This window comes from Cryptomeria japonica, chromosome 7 (genome assembly GCF_030272615.1).
Source record: "Cryptomeria japonica chromosome 7, Sugi_1.0, whole genome shotgun sequence".
NCBI classification, from domain to species: Eukaryota; Viridiplantae; Streptophyta; class Pinopsida; order Cupressales; family Cupressaceae; genus Cryptomeria; species Cryptomeria japonica.
In genome coordinates, this window is record NC_081411.1 from 515,758,096 (window position 1) to 515,785,930 (window position 27,835).

The window sequence follows — 27,835 nt, forward strand, 5'->3', positions numbered from 1 at the left end:
TAAGGTATGAAGTTACCAACCACTTGTATATCCCTCTGGAAAATAATAGTGTAAAGTATAAGTTACCAGCCATTTTTATATCCACCTGGAAAATAATAGTGTGACAATTAAGTTACCAGCCTCTTTTACAGCCATCTGGACAATGATAGACAGTGTAATGCACGTATTTTTCATCCACTTTTGTCTCCACTTTACCTCATAATAGCTTTCTTATAACCTACAATGGCTGTAGTTAAAACACAACGGGTCTCATCATGTGAAACTGAAAATTCTTGGGAAACATGAAATATTCACAAAGTCACAACAAATAGAAAGTTCAACAGAAAATTGCTCTTCCAGCTGCAATCTTAAGTATTTCACCACCCGCTTAACTACATTACTATTAGCTTTGTATTGCATGAATAGAACTACTCTTCTGACACTTCTTTGCTCTATATTCGCCAACCATGTGAAATAAGATTGCCGTAATTTGTCACCATTGATCATCTACACAATTGTTGATACCATAACCGTTGCCAGCATCCTCGTTGGAGTCCTAGCTTCAATTTCAAATCTATGAAGCTAGAATGATGAATAAGTGACAATTTCCAAGTAAATAGTCATCTCTTTCATTAATGCTGACAATTGCTTTAACAATGAAACAGTCAGGATAGTTACTGAATAGTTGTCTCCACCAACGAGAATTGGAAATTCTTCCATCTTTGTGGTGTATAAAAAATTTAGAATGGGAATATAGAAAAGCTTATGCGTGAAGCTTTGATTTCTTTAACACCTCTTCAAGGACATGAGCAATTCTCTCTGCCATATGATGTTCCATGAAGCGTTCCTTTACCCTCATGTAGCCTTTTCTTCCCATTGTTAGCCTGCGCTCAACATTACGAGACAAATTCACAATGTTCTTTGCAAGTGGCTTAATACCCTCTTTGCCAACAGGATGCAGAAAACCTGTCGAACTATTGACAACAATTTCAGTGGTCCCTCCAGCTGCTGTGCCCTGATAAAATGAATCAAAGTATGGATATTATTAGAGAAAAAGACAAAGATCTGAGCATGTAGATGAAACTTGAAAGGTAGTGATGACTAATAACAAATGAAATATAAGAGTCAATAGCAGATAAAATTCTTACGAGTAAGATGACATGACACAACTTCAAAGGTAAGTCAGTCAGCATACAAAAACACAAAATGAAGTAAGAATGGAAGCTTACATAGAGCTTTTGGTTTGGATTGTTTACAGTTTGATGCTAGAGTGCTGGACATTTTGCTGGAAAACTTCAGCAAGTCTTATTTTTACCCTTACATGGTTGCTTAATCTGTTCTACTGCTTGATTCCTACCATGGATCTTTTGAAATTTGACTTAGAAACACATACTGCTACTGTTGTTGCAGACATCCATGCAGAGCCCAAATGCAATCTTCGGTTGCTGGATGAAATTAAAAATGTTAACCCTTATTCTTCAATATTTTTGCCCACATCGTTAATAAGTTCAGCAATTGCAGAAGAGCTTCAAACAAAGCAGCCTTTTCAGCAATTCCATCCATGGGCTTGCTCCCACACACTTGCTTTGTGAGGAGAGTGGAAGGGAGCTCAATAGACAGGATAGTTGACTATGCATTAGCATGCTTAATGCCAGAACAAAGATTTGGAATGAGATTGAAATAGGGAAAGGGTCACTCAAGCTGAAACGCCTTGCAATGGCCAGTTAATACTAGTCAGGCTAAAACATCCTGAATGGGTCGGGGGATTCCGGGAGGTAGTGAGAAACCAATCCTTGGAACAGAAAAAGCAGGGGGTTGAGAAATATCTTAATACTCATATCCATTATCCTACCCCTGATGAGCACTTGTTATTGAACACACAGATTTTGCATGGTTCTGGTCATCCCTGGATACAGATAGGCTCCTTATCATCAACCCTTATAGGCTGAGTCTCCCTTGCAGGAAAGCTAAACCTTGAATTCCCTTGGATTGCTGGAGTTCAGCGTGATCAAATGTTTATGCTTCATTCTTTCTTTGCTTGCTCCTGCAATATGCTCTTAACCTGCTTGTTGGTAGAGTGCAAACACTTTGCATTTACACTAACTTATTGCCCTTTTTTATAGATTTTTCCATCAGTCTTGTACTCCTTCGACGGTAGCAGTGCCCAAGTGAAGTTTGGGCTGCAAACATCATAAGAAATAATAGAAAGTTCACTAATAGATTATGCACCCACATGGACCGTCAAAATATAATCAAATTGAGTGTTATGTTGGCTTGATGATGTTGGGATTTGAGGTGCTTTAGCCACTGATTGGGATGACCTGGCAAGGTTCATTCCCTTGCTTCTGACCTGCCTTCCCTACATGGACACCATAATATTATTTATCAGATACTTTACTGGCCGAATCCAAACAACTTCAATATGGACTTCCTGCTGCAATTGATCCCATTAACATCATCAATGAGAACCTATTTAAAACCAATTACGGTCCTCACAGGTATGCAACTAGGAAAGAACCTACAACGGAAATCCATAGTGAGATCCATATTAAAGCAGCTGACTTTATTTCCTGAGGCATGAAGTGCCTTCAATACTTAATTTCTCCAAATATGCCTCAGGGACACATCCCCTGGGTTTTATGCACCAACCACAATGGGGACATCCTGAGGATAGTGCACAACGGACAAAGCATCCCCTGCTGTCCTTGGCACCCAGGCCCCAACAAGGGGCCATCACCAGGATGCCCCTGTGAAGCAAGAAGATTTCCATCTTGGAGTACATCCAGGCATCCCTCAACATCGTAAGGACATCAGGTCATCCTTGGCAGCCAAAGGAAAAATCAAGGAATCCAAAAACACAAAAATATTTGAATGCCAACTCTTTGGCTTCCATTTTGCTATCAGAAGCAAGAATGTTATAGGTGGGCACCATTAGTTATAAGCAAGGAATAAATTATAAAACATACAAACATTACTGAAAATCAGAAACCTGTTGAATGGAAAGAAACTTGTGATCACATTGTTATCACAAAAGCTCGCACCCTTGCTGAGCTATCAACTCAACAACCTTGTGAAACATGGAAACAACCCCGTAGTGTGGGACCTTGCACAAGGGGTTGAATCTCCGGAGAAGGCCGGCTTCCTTCTCAATCCAAGTGCAGGTGTTGAACCAACTCAACACTTCAAAACTTACTCCTAAGCCTATCCTAACAACTTGCAGAGGTAAAAGGAAGGGAGAAATGCTTAAAACAAAAGGAGGTAATGCACCAAGAAGAGATTGTTCCTCTCCCTACCCGAAATGACACAAAGAATCAACTGAAACACCCAGGAGATGCACAAATTTCAGTTGTATGAGTGACCCCAATGCATGTATGGAGGTTAGAATTCCCTGAATGTCAAGAGGGTAGAAGGTTTCCCACAAGTCACACACAGAAATAAATTTAACACAGCATAGATGAAAAAAGAACCACAAAACACACACTTATGATGAAGGTAAGGAAACATACACAGTATACATAAGTTGAAAGAAGGCAAGAATGGTGATTTCAATTAATTATAAGGCCAATGGCCAACTTATAGTTGCAAAATACAGAATAATACAAGAGAAGTGAGAGGGCATAGAATAGCTCAAGCCAACAGGGAGAGAACCCTTTACAATGAGGCATAACAGCCTCATATAGAAAATGGTTGCAAGAGTGATCATGACCCCTGTATGTCAATCTGGGAGTGCAGGGAAGTGCATGCACTTGACTTCTGTACATGCAAGCAACCCAGCCATACCCTGAAAAGGCAACCCTGAGAAGGGTGGATTGACTGACCTTCCAAAGTTAGAGTATGCAGACATGACATAAGTCACTACAACAAGCATGGCCCCGTACCTCTCTTGATGGAAATCCTACCAAAAACATTAAATGCACCCCTGTGGCTCCACAAAAGAAGGTGCACAAGTCACAAAAGTCATCGGAGCATTTAAAGCTTTGAGTGTTGATCACGCCATCCGGAAGTGTTGCCAGCCGGAAAGAAGTCCAAGTACTTCGGAAACTCGGGTTCCCGAAGTGGGGAAGACAAGGAAAAAACCTTGGAACCTCGAGGTTCCGGGAAGGAGAAAAGAGAGCAGCAGGGAACTTCGGGACCTCGGGGTTCCAGAGTTCCGAGAAGGAAGAAGGGAAGCAAAAGAAGAGAACTTTGGAACCTCGGGTTTCCGAAGTTCTGGAGAAGGCAAGCGAAAGGAACCTCAGAACCTCAGGGTTCCGGGGTTCCAGGGAACTGAGGAGGCAAGGAAAAGGCAGGACTTTAGCAAAGGAACTTCATAACCTCGGGGTTCCGGAGTTTTGGGGAAGGGAATAAGAAGAGAAAGGAACTTCGGAACCTCGGGGTTCCAGAGTTCCGAAGAAGGGAAGAAGAAGAGAAAGGAACTTCGGAACCTCGGGGTTCCGGAGTTCCGAAGAACAGAAGAGGAGGGGAATAAAGGGAGGAACTTCGGAACCTCGGGGTTCTAGAGTTCCGAGGAAGGGAAGAAAACGAAGAGGGAACTTCGAGGTTCCGAAGTTCTGGAGAAGTAAAACAAGAGAAGGCAAAGAGAAGGCAAAGAGAAGGAACTTCGGAACCTCGGGGTTCTGGGGAAGGAAGAAAAGGCCAAGGGAGGAACTTCCTCCGGACAAGGCAACACCTCACACTTTATGATCCTTCTGCCTTTCTCCTTGATCAACTGGGGCAGCGCTGGTCCATAGATCGTATCTCTGATCGGTTCTTACTGATGGACCAAGGGTGTCATAAAATGACAACACACATCTTATTGGTGATCAAAGGTTTATTAAAATAGCAGCTAAGAGCCTTGGTCTAGATGAAGGTTTGGTAGGCTGCCCACAAGTGTCGAGAAGAGATCCTCACCCTATGCTTTCCGGAGGAATTATATTGAACCATTCAAACATAATTTTTTTGTTAAATTCACAAAACCAGGCAAACTTACACCAAGCAAGTTAATATCACTGACATCATAACTAAATCTGTTTCAGACTGACAGAGTATGGGCTCATATTTATATTTTTAGTAAATATATTTAAATGTCCAATTTTTTTCACTACAGCTCCTTTTAATTTGTCTAAATTATTCTTCGGTATTTTGAATTTATTTTTATTTTATAAAATTCAAATATTATTATTATTATTTTAATAGCCATGCCCAAAATCCGGAAAAGAAATTGCTGTCACCGAAACTCACAGAAACATTGTTGGAAATGCTATATTTTTAGAATGAGGCAAGTAGAGACACACAACTATCATATTAGAATGAGGCAAGTGGGTTAGGTACACATACAACTATCATATTAGAAGGAGATTAGAATCCTTAGCAACCGTGTAAATTCTAATCCAGGAATGTGTCCTTACAGTTAGGGAAGCAAAACAATACATTGAATGATAAATTTATATTCCTCTGTTCTCTTTTTTAGTTTCTTCCAGTTTTTTCAGTTTTTCCTCAATTTCTTTTCAATCCTCAAGGGGGGGCCAAATTAGAAAAATATGAGCTAGCTAAAAGTCATCATAAACAGATATACCCCACTGTTCCATGGAAACATGTCCCCTGCCCGCCACGGCTGTGCAAGACATTTTGAGGATGCATGGACTTCAAGGGGATTCTCACCCAGCATCACCTTTATTTAGAAATTAGGAATTTTTTCCCCCATCTTTAGAACATTTCAGGATTTTTGTCTACAATCCAGATGATTTTTCCTGTTATATGGGATTATTTAGGGATGTTCATCGATTCTGAGACTTACAAGGATGTCGACAATCTACTCGGGCCAAGCCTGAGGTGTGCTAATGTCCCCCACATCAACCTGAGATCTAATGGTGGATATTATGTGTCCTTTACTTTCCCTAGAAGGCAACCATATTTTATGAGGGCATTGTATTACGGCAGTGCTTTGTTATGTATTCTGAGAGTTAGATAGCTATCGAGTTGCCTCTGGATGTTCATTGGTGGTACTCCTGTGAGAAGCTTGCTCTGCAAATATATAGTAACCTCTTGTTGATTTCTGAATAACATATTGGGCAGCTTTTGGAGTGTGGGGTTTTTCTCCCAAAAGGTTTTCCCCACATAAATCATTGTGTTGTGGTATACATGCTATTTACGTTTATTTCTGTTAAGTTTTTGTAATTGTTGTAAAAATCTGAAAAAATTTTGCATTACCCTCCTCTCAAAATTAATGTAGGAAGTTGTTCCGCTACCTTAACTTCCTTAGAAATGCATATTGGCTTCATAACAAATGCTGATCACCTTCCTATGAATTAAAGATGCCCAAAACAATCATAGCCAGGGGCAACACAATTAATAAAATGCCAAACTTGAATGATTGAAATACCAAACAGGTTGCTGGAGAAGTTATTGTAGCTTATTTGATCTCATTTAATTGTTGTCTGCCATGCCAACCCTTGATTTGTAGTTTTTCCTGGGTTCCAGCTCATCTCAGTATGAATTGAACCAAATGTAACCCTATCATTGACTAATTATACCTGTCTATTACTTATGAACCCTTGTGTTTCACATTAACCATCTGCTGTGAATTACCAGTAAATGCCTTTGACAATGCAAAATGTAAACTTATTGATTTGGGAAATGGCAATTCAACTCTTTAATTGGCTTGCTCAGATCCACTTTAGAAACAACCACCTAGAGAGATTGAACCAGTCTATCTAGACAACGAAAGTATGTACTAACATCTAACAGTCTACATGGCTCTCTAACTTGTAATTATGGAATGAAGGAAACAAATTTTATCACGTTGAGATTTTTTCCTACAATCGGTTGCCAATGTTACAATATGCATAACCCATTAATATATTATCTACTTGACAAGTTCCCAAAAAGAAATCCAATTATTCCAAAGCTTTTAAATTTATCAACTCCAAAGTCATGAACAGTTTGGTTTGACAAGATTACCAATACTGGTAGCTGAAATGCCATTGCCTCAATCGTTATTCTACCGAAGCATTCCCCTCGTGCCTGCATAGTATGCATCAAAGAATAAGCAACTGTTCCACAAAGATTGAATTTTGGAATATAATATTGATCAAAGCACTCATTGTTTCTGTATTCAGTGATTTAGAATATGCTCACAAAAAATTGCATAATTTTTAGCCTATGATATTTATATCAGGATTCAACTGCATAGTTTTTAACCTAATCAAATGGTTTCCTCTAAATTTGGAATAAAACAAAATATTAAGCACATTCGATTACACAATTCAATGATCATTTGTTTAAGTGTCTTATTGCATCCCCAAAATAACAATGACTGCAATATCATGAAGGCAAATGTTGTTAAACACATAGTAAGAAGAAAAGAAAATGTATTAATTCACTCCAGTGAACAAAACTGCGCAATGGGCCAGGAAAGTAAAACATAGAGCAAGGGCACTCATAAGGCAGCACCACATTCAATTCAATTTTAGTTCTAAAGCATAAATAAAAATGAAATATTAGTTCCCAATAAGAGATATGGCGGAAGTAGAAGGAAGGCAACCATGTCACAGTAGCTAGCCCTGGAAACCAACCATCTAAAGCTGAATTGTTGTGGAGCATCTAAAGGAAAACCAGACCTGGCTGGGAAAGGAGTGTTCATAAATTGCCAAAGAAAAGCGGTGTTGATCTTTTTTAAAGCACTAGGCTGCATGGCTGGCACCCTCACTTAATTAGGATCCCTCCACAAAGGATTGATGATAGTAACAGATGAGAGATGGACAAAGCTGACAGATGAAAGGACACTCACATTTCAAGCGGCAATTAGTAGCAATATCAAAAACTGCTCAATTGACAAAGTAATCCAAGATTGCTCATCACTTCACTAGATATTAAAGGATATGTCATTTGAGCATGTTGAAAGAGCTGCAAATGCAGTAGCAGACCACCTAGCAACCTAGAGGTTCATCTTCATGAGTCCCAATGGCCTTTTCTAAAAACAGGAACCACCTTAAGTAAGGGATGGGGAACTTCTGGACTTTTGTGCAAAGGATAAGCACACAAATCACAAAATTCATTCATGTTTTGTAAGCAACATACTCCATGATATTAAGAGGAAAGACCCTTTTAGGCACCTGTGATTTCCCCAAAACTTGGAACTCTTTTTATTCTAATGGATTTGTATATCGATGATTATTAGTGTAGTCATTTTATGTTGTGGATAATGTTGATCTAACAGTTGTTATTGATATTGATTAACTCTGCTTTATTTTTCATTGGCTGGTTGCTACTAATAGAGAAAGTATGTTTGTGCAGGTCCTAGGATCCAGAATCACATTATAGAAGTGGTGGTGCTCTCATCCGGGGGCCACTAGCATATGAAAGAACTACTTGGCATAATGCCTATTGATCTTAGATTGACACCCCATGAATTGTTGTTGATATGTGAGCAAAATTTCATCTTCCTGGAACATACAAGGATGTGTCTTGTTACCCTTGTACTGTTTGGAAGCCATGTCATTGTTAAGTTGTTAGTTGGTTGATTGGGGTTGATTGGGTTTTCTATTGTGATGTTGAGTTGCCTTGTCTAAATCCTAACATATTGAATTATGAAAACCTAAGAATAATGATGGGTACGAACTTATTCTAAACCCTAATGTTGTGAACTTGTGATTGAAAACACTTAAAAATAAGATTGGACTATAATTTTAAGTCTAAACTTGAAAATAGAATTATATTTGTAGAAAGGAGATTAATGGGATAAGCATGACCCATCCCATGCCTCACAGATATGAGATCCATTTGAGTACAAGCTTTTGTGAAGAAGCGGTAGTCAGTTATTTATGAATATTTAATGGTCTTATAGCCAAAATTAATGCAGCCTATCCCAAGTCAAAACAGTAAACCAACATTAAGAACAGTTAATTCTTCTTGTTTGAGATTTTTGTCATTCTCGTAAATTTAAGCTTTCATTGTCTACAGTTTTTTCCTGGGTTCTAAATGGAGACTGATCTCCATGCATCAGATCAGACAGATAAGGCTATTCTTATGGCAACAGTTATTCTGCACGAGGAATTGGCTGACTTGACCTGAATCTATAAAAGTTTAGGGGATTGTTCAGCTGGAGATCTCAAAGTATTGTGTCTGCAATCAGTTTATAAGGATTTGGGGGAATGCTTAACCCTTTACCATCCAGTATTCAGGGTTTACATTGTATGATGTATCAACTATCAGGTATGCATACTGAATCTTAGAAGGATTACAGAGAAAAAAGTAAACCCTTATGGTTTATTAATCTTTGAAAGTGTCATTACTAGGCAAAAACATACTCTCTTCAGCGATGAACTGTTTAGTAGTTGGTTGGCTAGGTTTTCTAAGCATATGAGTGAGACTCCATTTCGAAAGAATCAAAATAAGAGTTATTTCTGTAGGAATATTTCTTTCAAACAATAAGTATATTCAAACCTTACTTATTATAAGGGATTTAAGGATTTTCTATAACATTGTCCTTCTGAGTTCAGTATGGTTTGTGGGTGAAGAAATCCCTGTGTATCCTTTAGTCTCTAGCTATTGCTAATCTCCTATGGAGAAATGGAGATACTGCTGTCTGTAAGGTAAGTATAAGATATTTAAGACTGAATAGAATGGAATAAACATACAAAGCAACTAAACAACTAGCTAACTTAGGGCTAACAACTCAAGATTTATTACAACTAGAAGTGAAAAGAATATTGACATGATTAAAATTATACAAGGAAATTAAAAACTATAAGATAAAACTAATGTGTTTAACTCTATAAACCCTATGAATGATCATCAATGGGATGTCCTCCCACCTCAATATCCTAACATGACTCAGGTCATGTTCAATTCTCTAGCTAATTTGGCATAATAGATACTTTGTTGTCAGGGCTAGTAAGCTAAATGTGAAGAGACCTTTGCAAGTGGTTGATCTTTTCGAGTAGTTAATCCTAAGTAAACAATTGAGTATGAAAACAATGTCTCGGTAATTCTTCCAATCATAAGAAGAGCCTTCAAAAGTAGTCTACCAAAATTAAAAGATGACTACACTAATTTAAAGAGCTTATCTATCTCACAGTCATCAAATTGGGTCTCATAAAGACATATGCAGATATACTCGAAAAGTTTCAAGCAATATAAGGCAGCAATGATATTGTAATATACCTGAGAATTTTGGACCAGCACATCAACTGCTGCTAAATAAGGTATTACATTCAATGTTTTATTGACAAAATGCACACGGTCCTGCATTTTATTTTCCTTGACCAAATCCCTCAGCTGCTTTTCAAACTTAGTCTGTGCATTCATGTCACTTCCTACTACTACTGCATGGATTGAAGGTACTTGTAGTCGTTGTTCCTGGATTATTTGAAGGCTCTCATAGAATGAGCGTAGAAACAAATCTTGGCCTTTTCCTCGTGAAACACCTGTATGCTTTCAGATAATGGACAAATTAAGTATAAAATTGTACAACAGAAAAAAATCATATCTGCAGAATATCTTCCAATATGAGCAAGATAACATAAGAATAGTCTGTAGACCATAAGTAACACCGCATATAAATTATGACCATCCCCTCTATTTCTGAGCTTTTGAACTTGCCTTTAAGAATCTTAAATAGTATTCATTCCTTGAATATAAAAGGACTTACATCAATCGTATGCTAGGAAAGTGGACAACCTGTCTATCTCTGAAAGAAAAACATAGATTCATTTAAAGATTTAATTTGAAACCAGAAATGCTAAACCTTTCTCTTGAGCAAATATGTATGGTAAACTTAGTAGTTGGGCCAACATATTATGAATTGAAATTGTCTTCAGCAACAGGTTGTGAGCCAAACAAGAGTTCCAAACTCTAGACCAGAAAGTCATGATTTATAAATTTGAACTCATTATGCCATGCATATACAGTTCTTTCAAGAAACCTAGACGTAGAATGCACTTATGATAACATTAAAATTCAAAGAATCAAGCACGATATATAACATGATTTCTATCACATAGGGAGACAATAATATTTTCAGTTTAAATTTATGTTAGAAGTGATTGTTTTAGGAGGTCATGGGCATACTATTAATGATTGCAAATAAGAGATCCTCATTTCGTACACCAAGAGATTCACGAACATGCTCCCGTAGAACTCTCTTTGCAACACTATCTTCTGCTGCTTCCATTAGGTCTTTACTATTACCCAGATGCACCACATATGTCTGTGGCATTTTTATCCTGTCCACAAAAATAAACTCTGAATACTCAAATAATATCATACTTGAAAATAAAAGAAATCAGTTTATGCCATAGTAGCATTACACTAAAAAAACTTGAAATCAGTCCCAAGCGATCACAACCTGCCACATTTGCCTGCTGTTTCGCAATCTGAAATTTTTTTATTTGCACCTTTCATTTCTTTGGCTCATTTTTCTACTTAGGGTCAGAAAAAATTAAAACAAGGGAGAACTGGAGTGTCTAAATTTAGGGTAAGACCAAAGCATTTAAATTTTTTGTATAAAATTTTCATTTTTAGAGTGACTTTCAATAGATTTGTTTTAGGGTCAAAATTCCAAACACTATGGAGGGGTTTTTTTTTTATAATTTATAATTTTATACTCTAATGTGGATTTAGGTGATCACAACCTGCCACATTTGCCTGCTATTTCACAATCTGAAAAAATTTTATGCGCTCCTTTTTTCTTTGGCTCATTTTTCTACATAGGATCAGAAAAATTAAAACAAGGGAGAACTGGAGTGTCTAAATTTAAAGTTAAGACCAAAGCATTTAAAATTTTGTATAAAATTTTCATTTTTAGAGTGACTTTCAATAGATTTGTTTTAGGTTCAAAATTTCAAACACTATGGAGGGTTTTTTTTTTATTATTTATAACTTTATACTCTAATGAGGAATTAGGTGAAAAACATGGGGCTGTCCCTAAGTAGAAAATTTTTAGTCCCAAGTGATCAAAACCTGCCACATTTGCCTGCTGTTTCGCAATCTGCAATTTTTTTATGCACACCTTTCATTTCTTTGGCTCATTTTTCTACTTAGGGTCAGAAAAATTAAAACAAGGGAGAACTGGAGTGTCTAAATTTAGGGTTAAGACCAAAGCATTTACAATTTTTGCATAAAATTTGCATTTTTATAGTGACTTTCAATAGATTTGTTTTAGGGTCAAAATTTCAAACGCTATGGAGGGTTTTTTTTCTATAATTTATAATTTTATACTCTAGTGAGGATTTAGGTGAAAAACATGGGGCTGTCCCTAAAGGTTGTGCTCTATGATGCTAGGTATTTACTATTTAGCCATTTACAATTTTAGACCAGACAATTGCTTTATATATAATGTCTCTTACGTGACAGTAAATTTGGTTTTTTTTAACAACTCTTCTTTTGTAATGGGGTATTTTTAAACATATTGTGTTTATTTCTAATATCTACACAATAAATTTGACATGAAATAACCAAATCAAGAATTTCTCTATTATTTCAAATATTCTATCATTTTGTAGTCTCTCAAGTTTTTCCTGTCTTAATAAACCCAGGTAATTGAATCCCATTTACACTTTTGCCACGCCATGTCAATGGTATGTAAGTGGAATGTTACTGTGGTTATAGTATTATAGACCCCATTAGAAGTAAACATCAGGCATTAGCACACTACATTTAAAATTTGTCTGTTTGTGATTATTTGTTTTGCGAAATTTATCTACAAACAAGAGAAGAAGAAAAAATGTATCTATTCATAACATTTAACAGATCCAATAAGCTTGTGGCATTTCTCTTGGCCAGAACAGTTGTAAGAAAATCTCATACAGCTAATATTTTAATGTAAAATATTGACAGAAAGAAACATGGACTAAACAAATAGTTGCTGCTATTCCATACATATGATAGTAGATCAAATTTTGAAACAAGGAAGCAAACTTGCCACAAATAGTCTTTACCCAAGTCGTTCCCGAGTCCTATTATGCCAGTAGTCAGCTGTGGTGTAGGAATCAATCATTGCACCCGCAACATTTGGTAGGTGCTTGACATACTCCAAAGTAAAGTAGTGCCCACGCATCTCATGGATCCACCAAAGAATCTTAGGCAATACACGTGGGGCATTGTCTTTGAGAACAGGGTCAATCCACTTCCCAGCAACTGCTGTATTTAGAATAACCAAATCTGCTTTCAGAGCTATGTCAACAGCTTCGTCACCCCTAGCTGGCAAAACCTAATGTGGAAAAACAACATTCAATATAAGAGGAGATGCTTGTACGGGTAAAAAAACACATTAGATGGGAAAACTTCTCATGATAGAGAGTATAATATGTATAGAACCACATGAAAGAGATGGAAGTTAGCATGTAAAAATTGATTAAGAGGAGTTTATACAGAAAAAATTTAAAAAACACATTAGATAGTAAAACTGTAAAACTATTAATTTTCAGAGGGCTGCACACAAAATAATAATGTTTCTATATTTTCATATTCAATCAAATACAGGTTACATATTTATAGGATTTCCATATCCTATTTTATAGTAGACAACCCAAACAAAATTTCTATTAATATTGAGTTATTTTTAACAACTCAATACATACCACTATTCTAATAACCTATTTAACAAACCATGTGACATGATAATATTAAGTTGTTTCTCAACAACTTAAAATTATGACACTTATTTAACATAAACTCTAAATTCTAACACCTATGTGAACACTAATTCCCAACATTAGTGTGAACATGGGGAGAAAGTACCTCACAATACTTGATGACCACATTTCGTAGTTCATCATAAGATATGAGTAGGGACAAACACATCTACTTATGACAAGCAATAGTGGAACTAGCCTCACTATGCTCAGTATACCTTCATCCAAGGATAGAGACAAACACATCTACTCATGGAACCAAGGATAGGGACTAACACATCTATCCAAGGTCTTACATCAAGTTTGGATAGGGACGAACACATCTATCCAAAAACAAGGTCATGAACGGGGAAATACACTTCTACTCACAAGAATTACAATTGGGTACACACACATCCAATCATAATTTCCAACTTATGTGACTAGGGACAAACACTTCCAATCACCTACACCATCTTGTGAATGGGGAGAAAAAAAACATCCATTCATATACAACCAAGAAATGTGATTGGGGACATACACATCCAACCACAACAAAAAAAGCTTGAATGCCAAGCCCTCATTGTCGCGTATGCAGACACCATTATAGATCATTGCCACTCTAATCACAAATGATATGAGACGGTTGTCGCTGGCACTTGGAAACCGATCTTGTCTTTAGTCATTTTGGCACAAATAGTTTTGTCACTAATACAGTTTCACGACAGTTTCACGACCCCGTCACTAGTGACTGACGAGAGGTCATTGAATGTCCTCCAACCTCATGTGCCTCCAACCTTCAATTGATTTGCTACTTAGCAGATTTGGATTTTGAGGCTCATTTCATCAAACATGAGGAATTAATATATCCCCCATGATGTGAATTTTTTACATGGAGTGTCGGGTACCACCAATCATGCACTCCAATTACAACTATGAGAAATTTAATTTCTATTATTTTTCAACACTTCTTGAATTTTTGACATTCATTCTTTTAATGACATACAATCATTGAGTCATACATTGAAGAGGAAAAAATTGGACCCTATCTAAAAAAAAGATACAACTTGACTTTTATGACACAAAATATCCAACTATACAAAGACAACTAGATTGCCAAGGTACCCAATAAAAACAACTAACAACACAAAGAATAAATCCAACATATTGAGGATTCTTTATGTAACCAAATGGAAAATCTATAATGCAAGGTGTATTCTTTCCAAACCTAGGTATATAGATTTTTTAAATAATAGCAACAAACTAAATGATTCTATAAAAGTGATAATACTAACCTAATAGAAGACAACTAACAAAATGCAATAAAAACACATGCCTCTCAAAACATCAGAACACTAAACACCATTGACAGATCAAGCAACTGCACACCGTGCCTTATGAGATTCGTCTATGAGATTCAACACTTGAAGAAATCATACCCCATGCGATGTTCTTCCATGCGCCTGAACTTATCGGAGTTTATTCTGTGCCTACCCTTCGCTGCAAATAATGCTCTAGAGCCAACGTAGGGGTGTTGTAATGACTTAGGGAGCCTGCAGGGCAAAGCCAAAAGTAGTGAGTAGAGGTGAGAGTTGTGCCAGTACATTCAGAGTATCACCACTGCTGACGATGGTGTCTTCAACTGGGCCAAGGCTGCCAAATTGCCCTTGTGTCATTGTTCGGGTTGGAGGTTGCACAGAAAGTCTACCCAATCAGAGAGCATCACAAATTCTAGAATAAGAAACCACCGCCTATCTCTCTTGGTCGCAACAGAGAGTTCATGCCAGGAAGCTCTTGAAATGAAACACAAACTCGCAGAGACCAGAAAAGGACCCCGATCAAGAGGAGTAAACAATACTGATGGAAGGAGAGCGTGTGGATGCCAAGAAAAGGAATTTTTATAATGGCAAGAATAATAATGGAAAATGACTGAAAATGAGCTCCAAGTTGGAAATGCAAAATCTCCTAGAAGCAATGACCTATGAATCAGATCAAGCAATGAAATGAATTGGCCTACAGTGGAAATCCCTATCTGTGGACTTTTCGCATGCCTTCTATTACTTCAACGTCAGCTAGAAGCCATGACCTAAGTGTCTTATAATAGTATCGATGGCTTTGTTAGCTTCCACATAATTGCGGCTTCAGCCTCAACAATAGGTTTTGCCTTGGTCACTCCAAAGGCATGTGCTGATGTAAAGGTTAGTATCCAAATCTACAAATTAAAAAACGACAGACACTTACAAAGAAATGAGTGCCAAAGAGCAGTGCGCCTCTCTAATCACTATTTTCTTTTGGACAATAGAACCATCTATGGCATTTGCTGTCATTCATTGGACATCGATAAAGAACTCTAGGAACTTTGTTTTTCCATCTTCTTCTACATTAACTCAGGTACAAGCTAATCTCATATCCTCAATCCATTGGAAATACACAATTGTCGTAGTTAAAGCTCCATAGTTAGTTATGTCAAGTCTGTCGCTCTGAATATAGAAGTAGATCAACTCAAAATCAGAATTCCTAGTAATATTTGTTTCTATGAGGCAAGCACGATTTTTTCTAGAAACAGGCCCACAATTTTAGGAGGAATCAAAGCATGATTTCTCCTCTAGTCGCTCTGATACCATATTAATTTTCAGAGGGCTGCACACAAAATAATAATGTTTCTATATTTTCATATTCAATCAAATACACGTTACATATTTATAAAATTTCCATATCCTATTTTATAGGAAACAACCCAAACAAAATTTCTATTAATATTGAGTTGTTTTTAACAATCAATGCGTACCACTATTCTAATAACCTATTTAACAAACCATGCGACATGATAATATTAAATTGTTTCTCAATAACTTAATATTATGACACTTATTTAACTTAAACTCTAAATTCTAACACCTATGTGAACACTAATTCCCAACAAAAATGACTCATGGTAGAGAGTATAATACGTATAGGACCACAACAAAGCAATGAAAGTTGGTATGTAAATTGCAGGAATAATACTGACAGGGTAGGACAATTTAGATTTAGACTGATTATCTGCAAGATATTATGATTTTAATGATCCCAGAAATGCTAAACATTTTTCTCTAATATTTAAGAAATAGCATATTCTCTAATAAATGCATGTCTACTGAAAGCAAACAGAAATTAGTACTTGAGCAGCTTTGTATGAAAAGATGAAATTGGTTAATTTTCTTTGCTTAAATATTCCATATTATTTCCTAGTGAGACTCTGTGCTATGAACCATCTCTTTTCCGACACTAAATCCTACTTCATATCTATGCCCAAGTACTTGTACAAAAAATATATATCCTGCAAATGTAATGGCAGTGCTAATCAACTATTACAAATCAATCTGTTCTTCTAGACAAACCTATAAAAATGAGCTTTTACAAATATTGGTAGAATATGACGATACTTTATTTCAATATTTTAATAAAAAAATTAAATTGTCAAATTCAAAAGAAACCAGTTAAACTGTTGCCTATAAATCTGTGATTTTACATACATATGACTTCTCATAATATCATGATAACAAGAACATATTTGAATTCAACTGACATTAGCTAGAGCATATATGCTAGGTCATCTGGCCTCTCAGGCTGCCACACATTTATGAACATTATTGTTTCAAAAATATTTCAAAATCCTTCTAGACAATGCAGATCATACAGTATTCTGAAGGAGATACTTACTTTCCACTGCCAACCAAGAAACATACAAAACAGATTAATGTCCACAAATAACCAAAATAGATTAATGGCAATGAAAAATTACAATAAATTATAAAAGATAAGTACTCGGATAGGAAGACACAAGAATATGATTAGATTCCAAACACAAAGTGAAGTTAATAAAACTTGGGCCAGAAGAACCACCAACATCATCTTTTCATCACAAATGGGTGTAAGATCCAAGAATGCTCATAGGCATAAAAGTTTTGGAGTCTACCCATATCAACTGCACCCATCTGCAAGTGAGAGAGTATATATTGCTTAACTCGTACCCCCTTAAGTGATACTCAATGACTAAAAAAACTTGACAAAGAAATGCAAAATATATGTAGACCTGTCAGGTACAAAAGGCTGTAGATCAAAAAGGAGCGTTAAAGCATCCATAGAAGCAAAGGTTACTTGTCAATTGCAAAATGCCAAAAGCCTATCAACAACATTAGCATCATCATCAATTGTAAAATTCAATGAGCTGTAATCACATAAACCAAGATCTAGGTGAAAGAAGACAAGTTGCAATAAGCTAGAAGGAAATAGACAAATGATACAGAATGCAAATAACACCTATTCCAATGTAGAGGATGTGAAAAAATGCAATACAAAAGATTGCTTAGAAATATATAGACCTCTTGGATACATGAATCAAGGAGATAACATGTCCAAGAAGTCATGAAATTGACTCTTGATCACTCTCAATCAATGGGCTAATTAACTCAATCTGACTAAGACATGGATGGCACCAAACTACCATCAATCAAGAATTGATGAGGCAATGGTGGCACTTATCTACATTCAGTCAAAGTGTGCACATGTTATTAGCTACTTATGTAAGGATAACTAAATATTCCTAATATCTAAAATAAACTTATTGATTAGATGCAATATCACACTTAAGATATAAACATATCTAAGGTGAAGTATGAATTTACACCAACACCCCCCCATAAGTGCAACTTAGGAAAGTAAAGATGGGTCCAACAAATATACAGCCACATTAGCTACCAATTTACAACGATAAACCCCCAAAGATGAACAAGAAGATAACCAACTTTCAAAGCAAGGTCAAGACCGTAGTTCGCAAACTCGAATTCAGAGACCATTCAGCAAGCCAAAATTTTCGACTTGGAAAAAACCAGGGTTTATTGGAGGGGTGAATGCAGGGTTTTAAACATTTATAGAAAAAATCCTTGTGAAATACGCATTTTAACCTTCCCTAACATGTTTTAACTTGCATTTTAACCTGCCCCAGCACATTTTAACCCACATTGGCACGTTTCAATCTCGTGTCATGACTTTTTACCTCATAATTGCATGAAACCTGATGAGTTTTCATCTTAAATACAAGTCAATACTTCCTCCAAGTTTGGAAACAGATCAGAAAGGAGGAAGATTGAAGGGGCCCTACTATTCTGGCAGGCCATAATAGTCGGTAGGTAAGGACGGGTGAACATGGTGAGAATCGCTGCCTTTAATCATAAATGTTATATGGCTCCTTGAGTTTACATGTAGTTTCCAGTCACTTGCAAGGTGGACATCTGATGTTTCACTTGCAAGGTGAACATCTGATGTTATTGGCTGACCTAGCTGTTTGGCCAGATTGAGTTAACAGATCTGCTCTTTCATAAAATAACTCTTACCAAGTTGATATGTCCTTATTCAATAATTTTCTGAGTGTTTTGGTAAGCTATAATTTGGTGCAGTATTTCCCAACATTGGCATGATACTTGGTTTGTGCAAGTTGACAATGCTGCAAATTAGTATCAAGGTTACTTTAATTATTTCAGTCTACTGTGTTGACAGCTTTGAGTGATCCTTGCGTGCAACTCCTACATGTCGTCACTGAGTTGAAGATAGATGATGAGTGATGGCGAGGCCCGAAGGCCACGCAGTCATCATCAGATGCTTCATTATGACCTAAGTGGATGGTAATTTCATTGCTAAGCGAAATTAGGAAAGAATGTTGAGGACTAACTTATAAGAGATAAGTATTTTTTATGGTTGAATAATGTTCATGAATTTTTTTCATTCATGCTATTTGGATTCTAGCATTGATATTTTCTTGAACTATTAGTAATCTCTCTTAATGCTTTCAAAACGGACTGGGGAGCATAAGGATGATGAGAAATTGCATTCAAGAAAGGAAAATCTTGATAATTGTTTGCATTCTTCGAAGAGGAAGAATCAATATTCAGAGGGAGTCTGACATACCGTCAAAAGCAACGAGGAAGGTTGATATTAGCTTCAGAGGAAGCTCATCAGCTTCAGAGGGAGCTTGTTGTTTCAAAGGGAGCTTGTTGTTGTTTCAGCTTTAGAGGAAGCCACATTTTATTAAGGCAATCTTTCAAGAGAAGGTTGAGGTGAAAGCCCTCGTTCCACCCTCTACAAGTAGGCATGGTGGTGTTGTATTCTTCTCTGGGAGAAGTCTGAGGTTAGAGCCCTTTCCACCCTCTGCGAGAAGGTATGGTGGGTATCATGGATGAAATTCCATGATGTGTTTGTTCATCCCATGGGAGTAGCCATGGTAGTAGTCACGATGTGACTTGATTGATCAAGGGATCCTCCCTAGCTAAGAGGGAGTGTTGAAAATGTAGCAAGGTCGTATCCCTTGATTGGGCCGACCTAGCTTGGTAAATTTTAATGTGGCCTTCGGCCTTAAAATTTATTGTGTATGGGCCTATTTGGGATATTATGTAGCTTGAATTAGGGCAGGCCCTATTTGGGCGAATTACATATGTGTAACTTGTAAACAAAAAATAGGTCAAGACCTATTCATGTAACTTGTGTTCATATGTAACTTGTACTTAACCTAGACCTATTCTTCTTGGTGGGAAAATTGTCTAGGCCGACCAAGAGGGAAATTAGAATGTATTATCTCCTATATATTCGAGTTGTTGAGAGCATTCATTATATACATTCAGCGAACTTCTCCATTCAGCAAGATCATTTATCAGCGAAGCATTCATGAGCATCAACGATTCACATTACAAGGACAGCGAATCATATTTCAAGGTGTGCAAACTGGTTCAAGGGACAGCGATTCATAACCCTGAAATAGCGAACCATTTCCAGTGGCAGCTAACTATCTTCCAGGGTCTCCACACTCACCTTCGGGTCTGCAATTCATCAGCGAACTCCATTGGTGACTGCAGATAAGTTACATGCTCACCTAATTCAGATGAGCTAAATGCTTCATGTGCTGAAGCTAGTTGTAAAGAGACCTACTGTTCATTGATTAATATGATCTGAGAATTTAGCTGGGTTTTTCACCTCCAAGAGGGAGGTTTTCCCAGGACATAGTTGTGTTGTGTGTCCTTCTTACTGTGCATTTTTGTTTTCTGCTCATTAATTGTTAATCTGATCATTAAAACTAACAATATTTACTCTTGATCACGAGCAATTTCATGGCAAACTAAGTTATGGGTTGCAGTTGCCTTATTTTCCACTAAATAGAACTATAAAACAAACACTAGCGCAGGATGTGAAGTGATGTTTTTGTGAAGGATCTTGGTTGATCTTCATCTTGGTCCCGCTACAATGACTTCACTCTTTGTAAATGTTAACAAAGTCCACAAGATATTGAAGAATCTTGTCTACCATGCCCACACCAAGTGTATTGAGATTCATCACTATTACATCCACATGTTGGTAGATAATGAAGATGTTTGACTTTATTATTTCCCTACAAGGGAGCACCTTGCAAACATAATGACTAAACCACTTATTAGAGATAAATTTGTCAAATTTGGATATAGCTTGGAATCAAACCTGATTTAATAATTAAGGGGATGTTAGATATTTTATAGATGAAACTAGGCATTTAAAATAGCAGCCAAATTAAAAGCATTGTTACTAATTTGTTGTGCTTTCATGTTTCTTGCATGTGTAGGTTGTTTCACAAATAGCCCATTTGAATTCCCTTTGTAAGCCTATTTAATAGGCACACTGCACAATTACCATGAGAATGCATCATTTGTCTATGGACTTGTAATGCTGCAAGTATTCCTCTTTAAGTTCTCCAATATCACGAGGGAACATTTCTCCTTTAGTCAAATCATCACTCTCTATATTTACCTTGTGATAGTCACCATAGTTATGAATGAATTCAGCTTGAACTTGATGCTGTAGATGTGTTGTGCCTCTACACCTTTATTGTACAAATATTTGTGTGATCACTGTGATGTGATGAGTTGTAGCCTCAAGCCTTCTATTGAGTTGCAATTGTATTGCACCAATATATCCATGCAATGAGTGGAGGTAGTCTCATACTAATTATAATTATGTTGCAAATGCATTGCAATGATGTTCTAAGACCTTGACCAAGGCATCTCAAAATCACTATGATTACTTGAGTTCAATGCCTCACAGTTTTATCATAGGCATTCACACTATGTGATCTCATCCCTATCTCTGCTCTACGGTGTCTCATTCTGATGCTTCCCATGAAGGATAGAGTCGCATCAACATGGATGATGTACAAGAGAACTTGTTATGCTCTGCGGTTGGTGGTAAAATGCCTGCATGATGTCCTTTCTCTCTCACACTTGGAGATTATGCTAAATGTTTGGTGATTCAGACTGGAACAGACTGACAAGATTCCTATCAAAATCTCTCAACTTGTTCTAATCCTTGTGGACTATGTCCTACTTGTACTGAACCATTTCTACCAAAAGGCTATAATGACAGTGTTGTTGAATATTTATGACTTACCATAATTGGCTGTGGTTAAGAGATTTTATCTTTGTATTAAATGCAATCTCTGTCACATGACAAGAAGAATAAGATAATGATTGTGAGATACATATCCTCATTTTAATATCCATAATTTACAATTACACAGTGGCATGAAATTCAGTATACCCTTATTATTATGGACTACCATCAATCTCAGGAATAGAGTGTTGCTTTTAATGATATTGATGGATTGCCTGTGGATGACACTCCTAATAGTTTCATATCCTCTTCAAAGCACTGTGAGACTGTCGAGGTTCTCTTCCTGTGACAATAGAGAATTTCATTACCAAGGATGGCATTTTCTTTACTATGCATAGCTTAACTAAGAATTATATCAATAAACCTTGATCACCACATCTAGATCTCCAGTATGGAAAGACACTGGACCATGGTGCTAGTCTTGCATAAAACGTTCACAAGGATATTCATTAATGTATCTAACAATTTGTTCATGGCTTACAAAATTTGAATAAGGCTTTTGCATCTAGTTATGAGTTCGTCATCAGACCTCCTCACAGATTGTTCATGACTTACAAAATTTAGATAAGGTTTGTGCATCCTGTTATGAATTTGAATGAGATAGGAAAACTTTTGTGGTACTTGAATCATATGCTTGAACTGTGGCATCATGTTAGAGATGTCAAGATTAAGAACATCATGTCCTTCAAAAAAAAAGAACATCATGTCCTTCAAAAAAAAAGAACATCATGTCCTTGGCCATATGGAATCAATTCACATAGCAATTGCATTGTAGCATTTCAGCATTCGGAATAGTTCTATTAGTGGGCCCAATCTGCCATTAAATACGATTGAATCTTGTTGGTCTTGATTTTGCAATATCCTGTAAGCAGATATTTCCCACACCTTGAGTTCTTGCAGACTTAGAAATGTTGATATTGAGCTTAGAGTGGATGGACGTAATGCAACTCTAAGCTTTCGTATCTCCTATTGTACTGACATGTTTTGGAGGTATTGTACAAAGAATTTAAACTTCTGTTCTTACCAAGAATGCCAACATACAATGTTCTGTCTCAATGTGACATGGATGATAGTACAACCCTAGGCGTGATGCCTGTGCTTTGAAATACTGGAGGGGAAAACTGGTCATACATCAGTATTTATCCAATTGAAATCTATCATCTTTAGCCTCTCGATTGTCCTTAAGTTTAATCTCACCACTCTTCACCTAAGATTCATACTCACTACAGTGATACAACTGCCTTAAATCTAAACAAAACAAGCATGTCAAATTTTGATGTTTAGCTCTGTTCTATGAGATTCCAGGATTCCAAATATCTTGACTATTAGCTTCAGTTGTACATGTGACCTGATCTAATCATTACGGTGTATTGAATGTCAATTTTTCTGATCATGTCACAACTTACAAGCATTAAGAACTCATGTAAATATTTCAGTTATTCAGCTTTCTAGATTTAAGCTATCAATGGTACTGCTGTATTCTGATTGTCTCTGGATTGATTGGAAAGTTGAACGTGATGACTGAGGTTTAAGAAGAAGATCTCCCTGTGTAAATTTACAAATTCTGTCAAACTCTTATATCTTAAAATAAATTAAGTTGGTACTTAAGACCACTGCCACAAAACAGGGGTATATAATAATATCTTCTCATAAATCATACATATTCATCAAACTTAGAACAGACATTGCTTATGAATTAGACTGGTATGGAAAACTCTTGCATACAAAGTAAACCCAGATTGGCATTGCAAGATCTATTTCATTAAATGATTTAAAACCAAGGCTTGACAATGTCCTTTTCTTCTGTACTTTAATACTATAACCTGAGAAGATTTTTTCATTCCAATTAGATTGTACTGCACCAATCAAGGGGTTTAGATCTTAAATGACTTATGCAATCAATATGTTAGTGAGTCTTGTTTGATTCAACAGTGAGTTAATGATTATGAAAAAGCAGAATGAATGACGATAGAAATAATGAATGTGATAAAATACAGTGCCTTTTGTTCCAACAAACTAGAAGTTAATCTGTTTTTAAAACTTCTCATACATAAAAGACAACTTCTATGAGGCAGTGCATAGTCTCAATCTTCATCTTGTAAAGTCTTACAGACTCCAACTACATTTCAAAGTACCGTAATATTTTGACATTGCTCACATATGAATGATCTCACCATAAAGGAATAAGTTACAAGTTAACTTGGTTGATCTCACATATCAAGATTGTCGATTCCAAAGATTTAAAAACCAAATGACTCTGATCAACATATAGTTCATCTAACAAAACAAATGATTAAGATGTATTCATGTGTAATGTCCCCACTTTGAAATATAATTTAATAATAAATGATAATAATAAAATGAAAATACAAAAGATTAAAAATAAAAATAAAATACAAAAGAATATAATTAAATATAATTAAGATTTGATTAAAGTTAATGAAAAGTCAAAAGGCGAGAATGATAAGTTGCGACCCCCCCCAAATATGAGGTATAAAAGGGAGGAGAGAACTCATTTGAAGAGGGGATAATTTGGGAATGAGAAGTGCAGATCTGATTTGAATAAGAAGTGCAGATCTGATTGTGAAAGGTTGTGTCCCTTTCAAAGGGAAGAAATAATGAAGAGTTGCACTCTTTCAAAGGGTGTGTCTCTTGCCAAAGGGCATACATGATGAAGAGGTGTGACCTCTCCCTCACATTGAGAGATATTGTATTTGGTCTATAAGCACTTTGGTAACATACATAGACCCTTCTCCGTTAAAACTGAAGTAGTAGCAAGGTCTGATAACTCTATTAAGAACTATGAATAATGAAATTAATCATCTAATGAGGAAAATAAATAAGCACTTGTTAATAACTAATAAGTTGAAGAATAGCAATGACTGGCTTCATGATTAGTCCCTCAATCAATTTTAGTATATTGAAATAGATTAATTATGTTAATCAGGTATGGGACATTACAAATGGTATCAGAGCTTTGATCCTGCCATCCTGCAGGGTAAAGATGAATTAATGAATCATTCTAGTCAATAAGAAGAAATCTAAAAATACATGTATTCATGTGTATGCTATGTGTTTGCATATATCCATGTGTATGCTTTGTGTCTTTTATGTGTATGCTCCGTGTTTGATTAATAATGATAGATGACTCAGTTTGAGAAAATTAAAATCGACATTGCTTGAGGACAAGCAAATTTAGTAAGGGCGGACTGTAATGTCCCCACATTGAAATATAATAATAATAAATGATAATAATAAAATTAAAATATAAAAGAATAAAAATAAAATATAAAATATAAAAAAATATAATTAAATATAATTAAGATTTGATTAAAGTTAATGAATGGTCAAAAGGCATAAAATGATAAGTTGCGACTCCCCCAAATATAAAAGGGAGGAGAGAACTCATTTGAAGAAGGGATAATTTGGGAATGAAAAGTGCAGATCTGATTTAAATAAGAAGTGTGGATCTGATTGTGAAAGGTTGTGTCCCTTTCAAAGGGCAGAAATAATGAAGAGTTTCACTCTTTCAAAGGGTGTGTCTCTTGCCAAAGGGCATACATGATGAAGAGGTGTGACCTCTCCCTCACATTGAGAGATATAAAGGAAAGGAATCAAAAGCATCCAGTGACAGCACTATGGATCAAAATCAGATCAGCCAGTAACATCCTTGTTCTTGGTGGTATGCATGGGGATGTGTTTAATAAGTATACTTAATATATGAAGCCCGATAATGTTTTTATGACAGAATAAATAGTAATATTAATATGGACTGCAATATGTATGACAGTCATACTTAATTTCATATATATTCATAATACATAAGAAATTAGTATACTTACAGTCTAAATCATGTTATTACTGTCAGTATTTAAGAAGATGGGAATGAGATGTTCCAAAGAGGGGCAGTCTAAATCCAAGCAATAGGTTAAGTCCCAAGATAGGGTGGGGATCAGTGACCCATAAGCCTTGAAGGTATAGATCTAAGATAGGTAAGGGCTTGGATCTGTAAAAACTTTGAGGGAATCTATTGTATTTGATCTCTAAGCACTTTGGTAACATACATAGACCCTTCTCCCTTAAAACTGAAGTAGTAGCAGGGTCTGATAACTATATTAAGAACTATGAATAATGAAATTAATCATCTAATGAGGAAAATAAATAAGCACTTGTTAATAACTAATAAGTTGAAGAATATCAATGACTGGCTTCATGATTAGTCTCTCAATCAATTTTAGTATATTGAAATAGATTAATTATGTTAATCAGGTAGGAGACATTACATCATGTTAGTAAACATTTAATAGGTTACCAACTTGTTAAATATCAATAAGTTATTGCCTTTTCAAGAAAGAAAAAAAGTTGCCATTTTTTTTTTGGAAGATATCACCTACTAACAAATCTGGTCTAAAGGAAGTTAACAGGATTCGACATCATCATCATCATCATAGTCATCAGATAGTTCAGCATTTATGTGTGTAAAGTATCCTTTTTAATTGGAAAAGGGTGAATATAATACCACCACTCCTCTGTCCAGCATTCTTTGTTTCAAATTGTAAGTCACCTCGTCAGTTTCATCTGGTTTCTGATTTGTAATCCATACAACTTGAGTGCCTGCATTTCTCAATAGAAAGGCCAACTCCATCAAGAGTAGCGGACCACCTGAAAAAAAGAAACAAGAAGTGACTCAAAAAAAGCTGCCTACATGGCACATATGTAAAAACTTGTTAGATGGTATAAAGAAATTCGTAGAGAAGAAATAAACCAATTTGAAGAAGGCTTTCAATCATAGTAGTTAGCAGCAAAGAGAGGAGAATCTTCCCGTTATAAATCACAACCACGGAAAGAGAAAGTGTGATAAATCATGTGCTCGAGAACTTTACCAAGCAAGACGGGTGCAATGGCCAGGTCCTGCTGGAATTGGGGAGAAGCCTCACCAAGTTGAAGATGAAGAAATTAATGCCTCAGAACTTCAGGCGGCTAAAGCAGATAAATTTCTACAGCTAGAGTCTTGTTTTGGTCCTCCTGATGTTACATACTACATTCTTGTTTTGGTCCTCCTGAAGTTATATGCTACATTCTCGTTTCGGTCATCCTGATGTTATATACTACATTCAATAGAACTTTAATAAAAAAAATTGCCTCGTTACTTCTGGACTTCGGAAAATTGGTAAGAAGCTAATCTAGAACTAATAATGGCACGACTATCTCAAAATCTATTTGTTATAACTAGTTCGTTTAAAATGCACTCCCAAGATCAAACAATTCCTGGAAAATTTGAGCGAAGTAGTGCATATGACATGAGATCGTTTTCTGTGCCAAGGCTGTTAAGTAAACTAGGGTTCTGGCGAAACCCCAGAATGATGACAGTAGGGAAACGAGAATTTGATACTAACCCGAAAGGGAGAGCTCGTGGGAGACCAAAAGCACGAGCTTCAACTTCATGAAGTCCAGAGCATTGGAAGTCGTGCCACTCACTCTGGAGGATTTATGTTGATCGGGTACATAACTTCTTAATTGCGGGTGAAGATGAGATTGTTGTTCGTCACACACAGATCTGAAAATGAGAGCAAGGGCTGTGGAAATGCAGAAAATCAGCAGCAGTGCAAGAAAAATACACTGCTTCGGAACACCTAACCAGATGCCTCCACCCGCGCCTCCTCCAGGCTTCGCCATTAAAGTCGATAAAACCTTGAATCCACAACTATAGATGTCTGTTGGCGTGTGAGACTCCACATTCACTGGCCGCAAAAAGGCAAATAAATATTGCAGAAAAAATCAGTGAAGAAGAATACCGAAGGCCTGCTAAACAGCCT

General features: G+C 36.3%; 1 protein-coding gene across 1 annotated transcript; it reads right to left on the reverse strand.

The window, feature by feature from the left end:
• Positions 1 to 27,835, reverse strand: LOC131061670 (uncharacterized). The gene is made up of 7 exons (XM_057995488.2): positions 27,416 to 27,835; positions 26,539 to 26,681; positions 12,897 to 13,168; positions 11,029 to 11,183; positions 10,123 to 10,385; positions 6,919 to 6,981; positions 1 to 994 (listed from the first exon to the last, which is right to left on the reverse strand). Exons 1-7 carry the CDS (start codon positions 27,693 to 27,695, stop codon positions 743 to 745), a joined length of 1,428 nt encoding a protein of 475 aa, XP_057851471.2. The 5' UTR covers positions 27,696 to 27,835; the 3' UTR covers positions 1 to 742.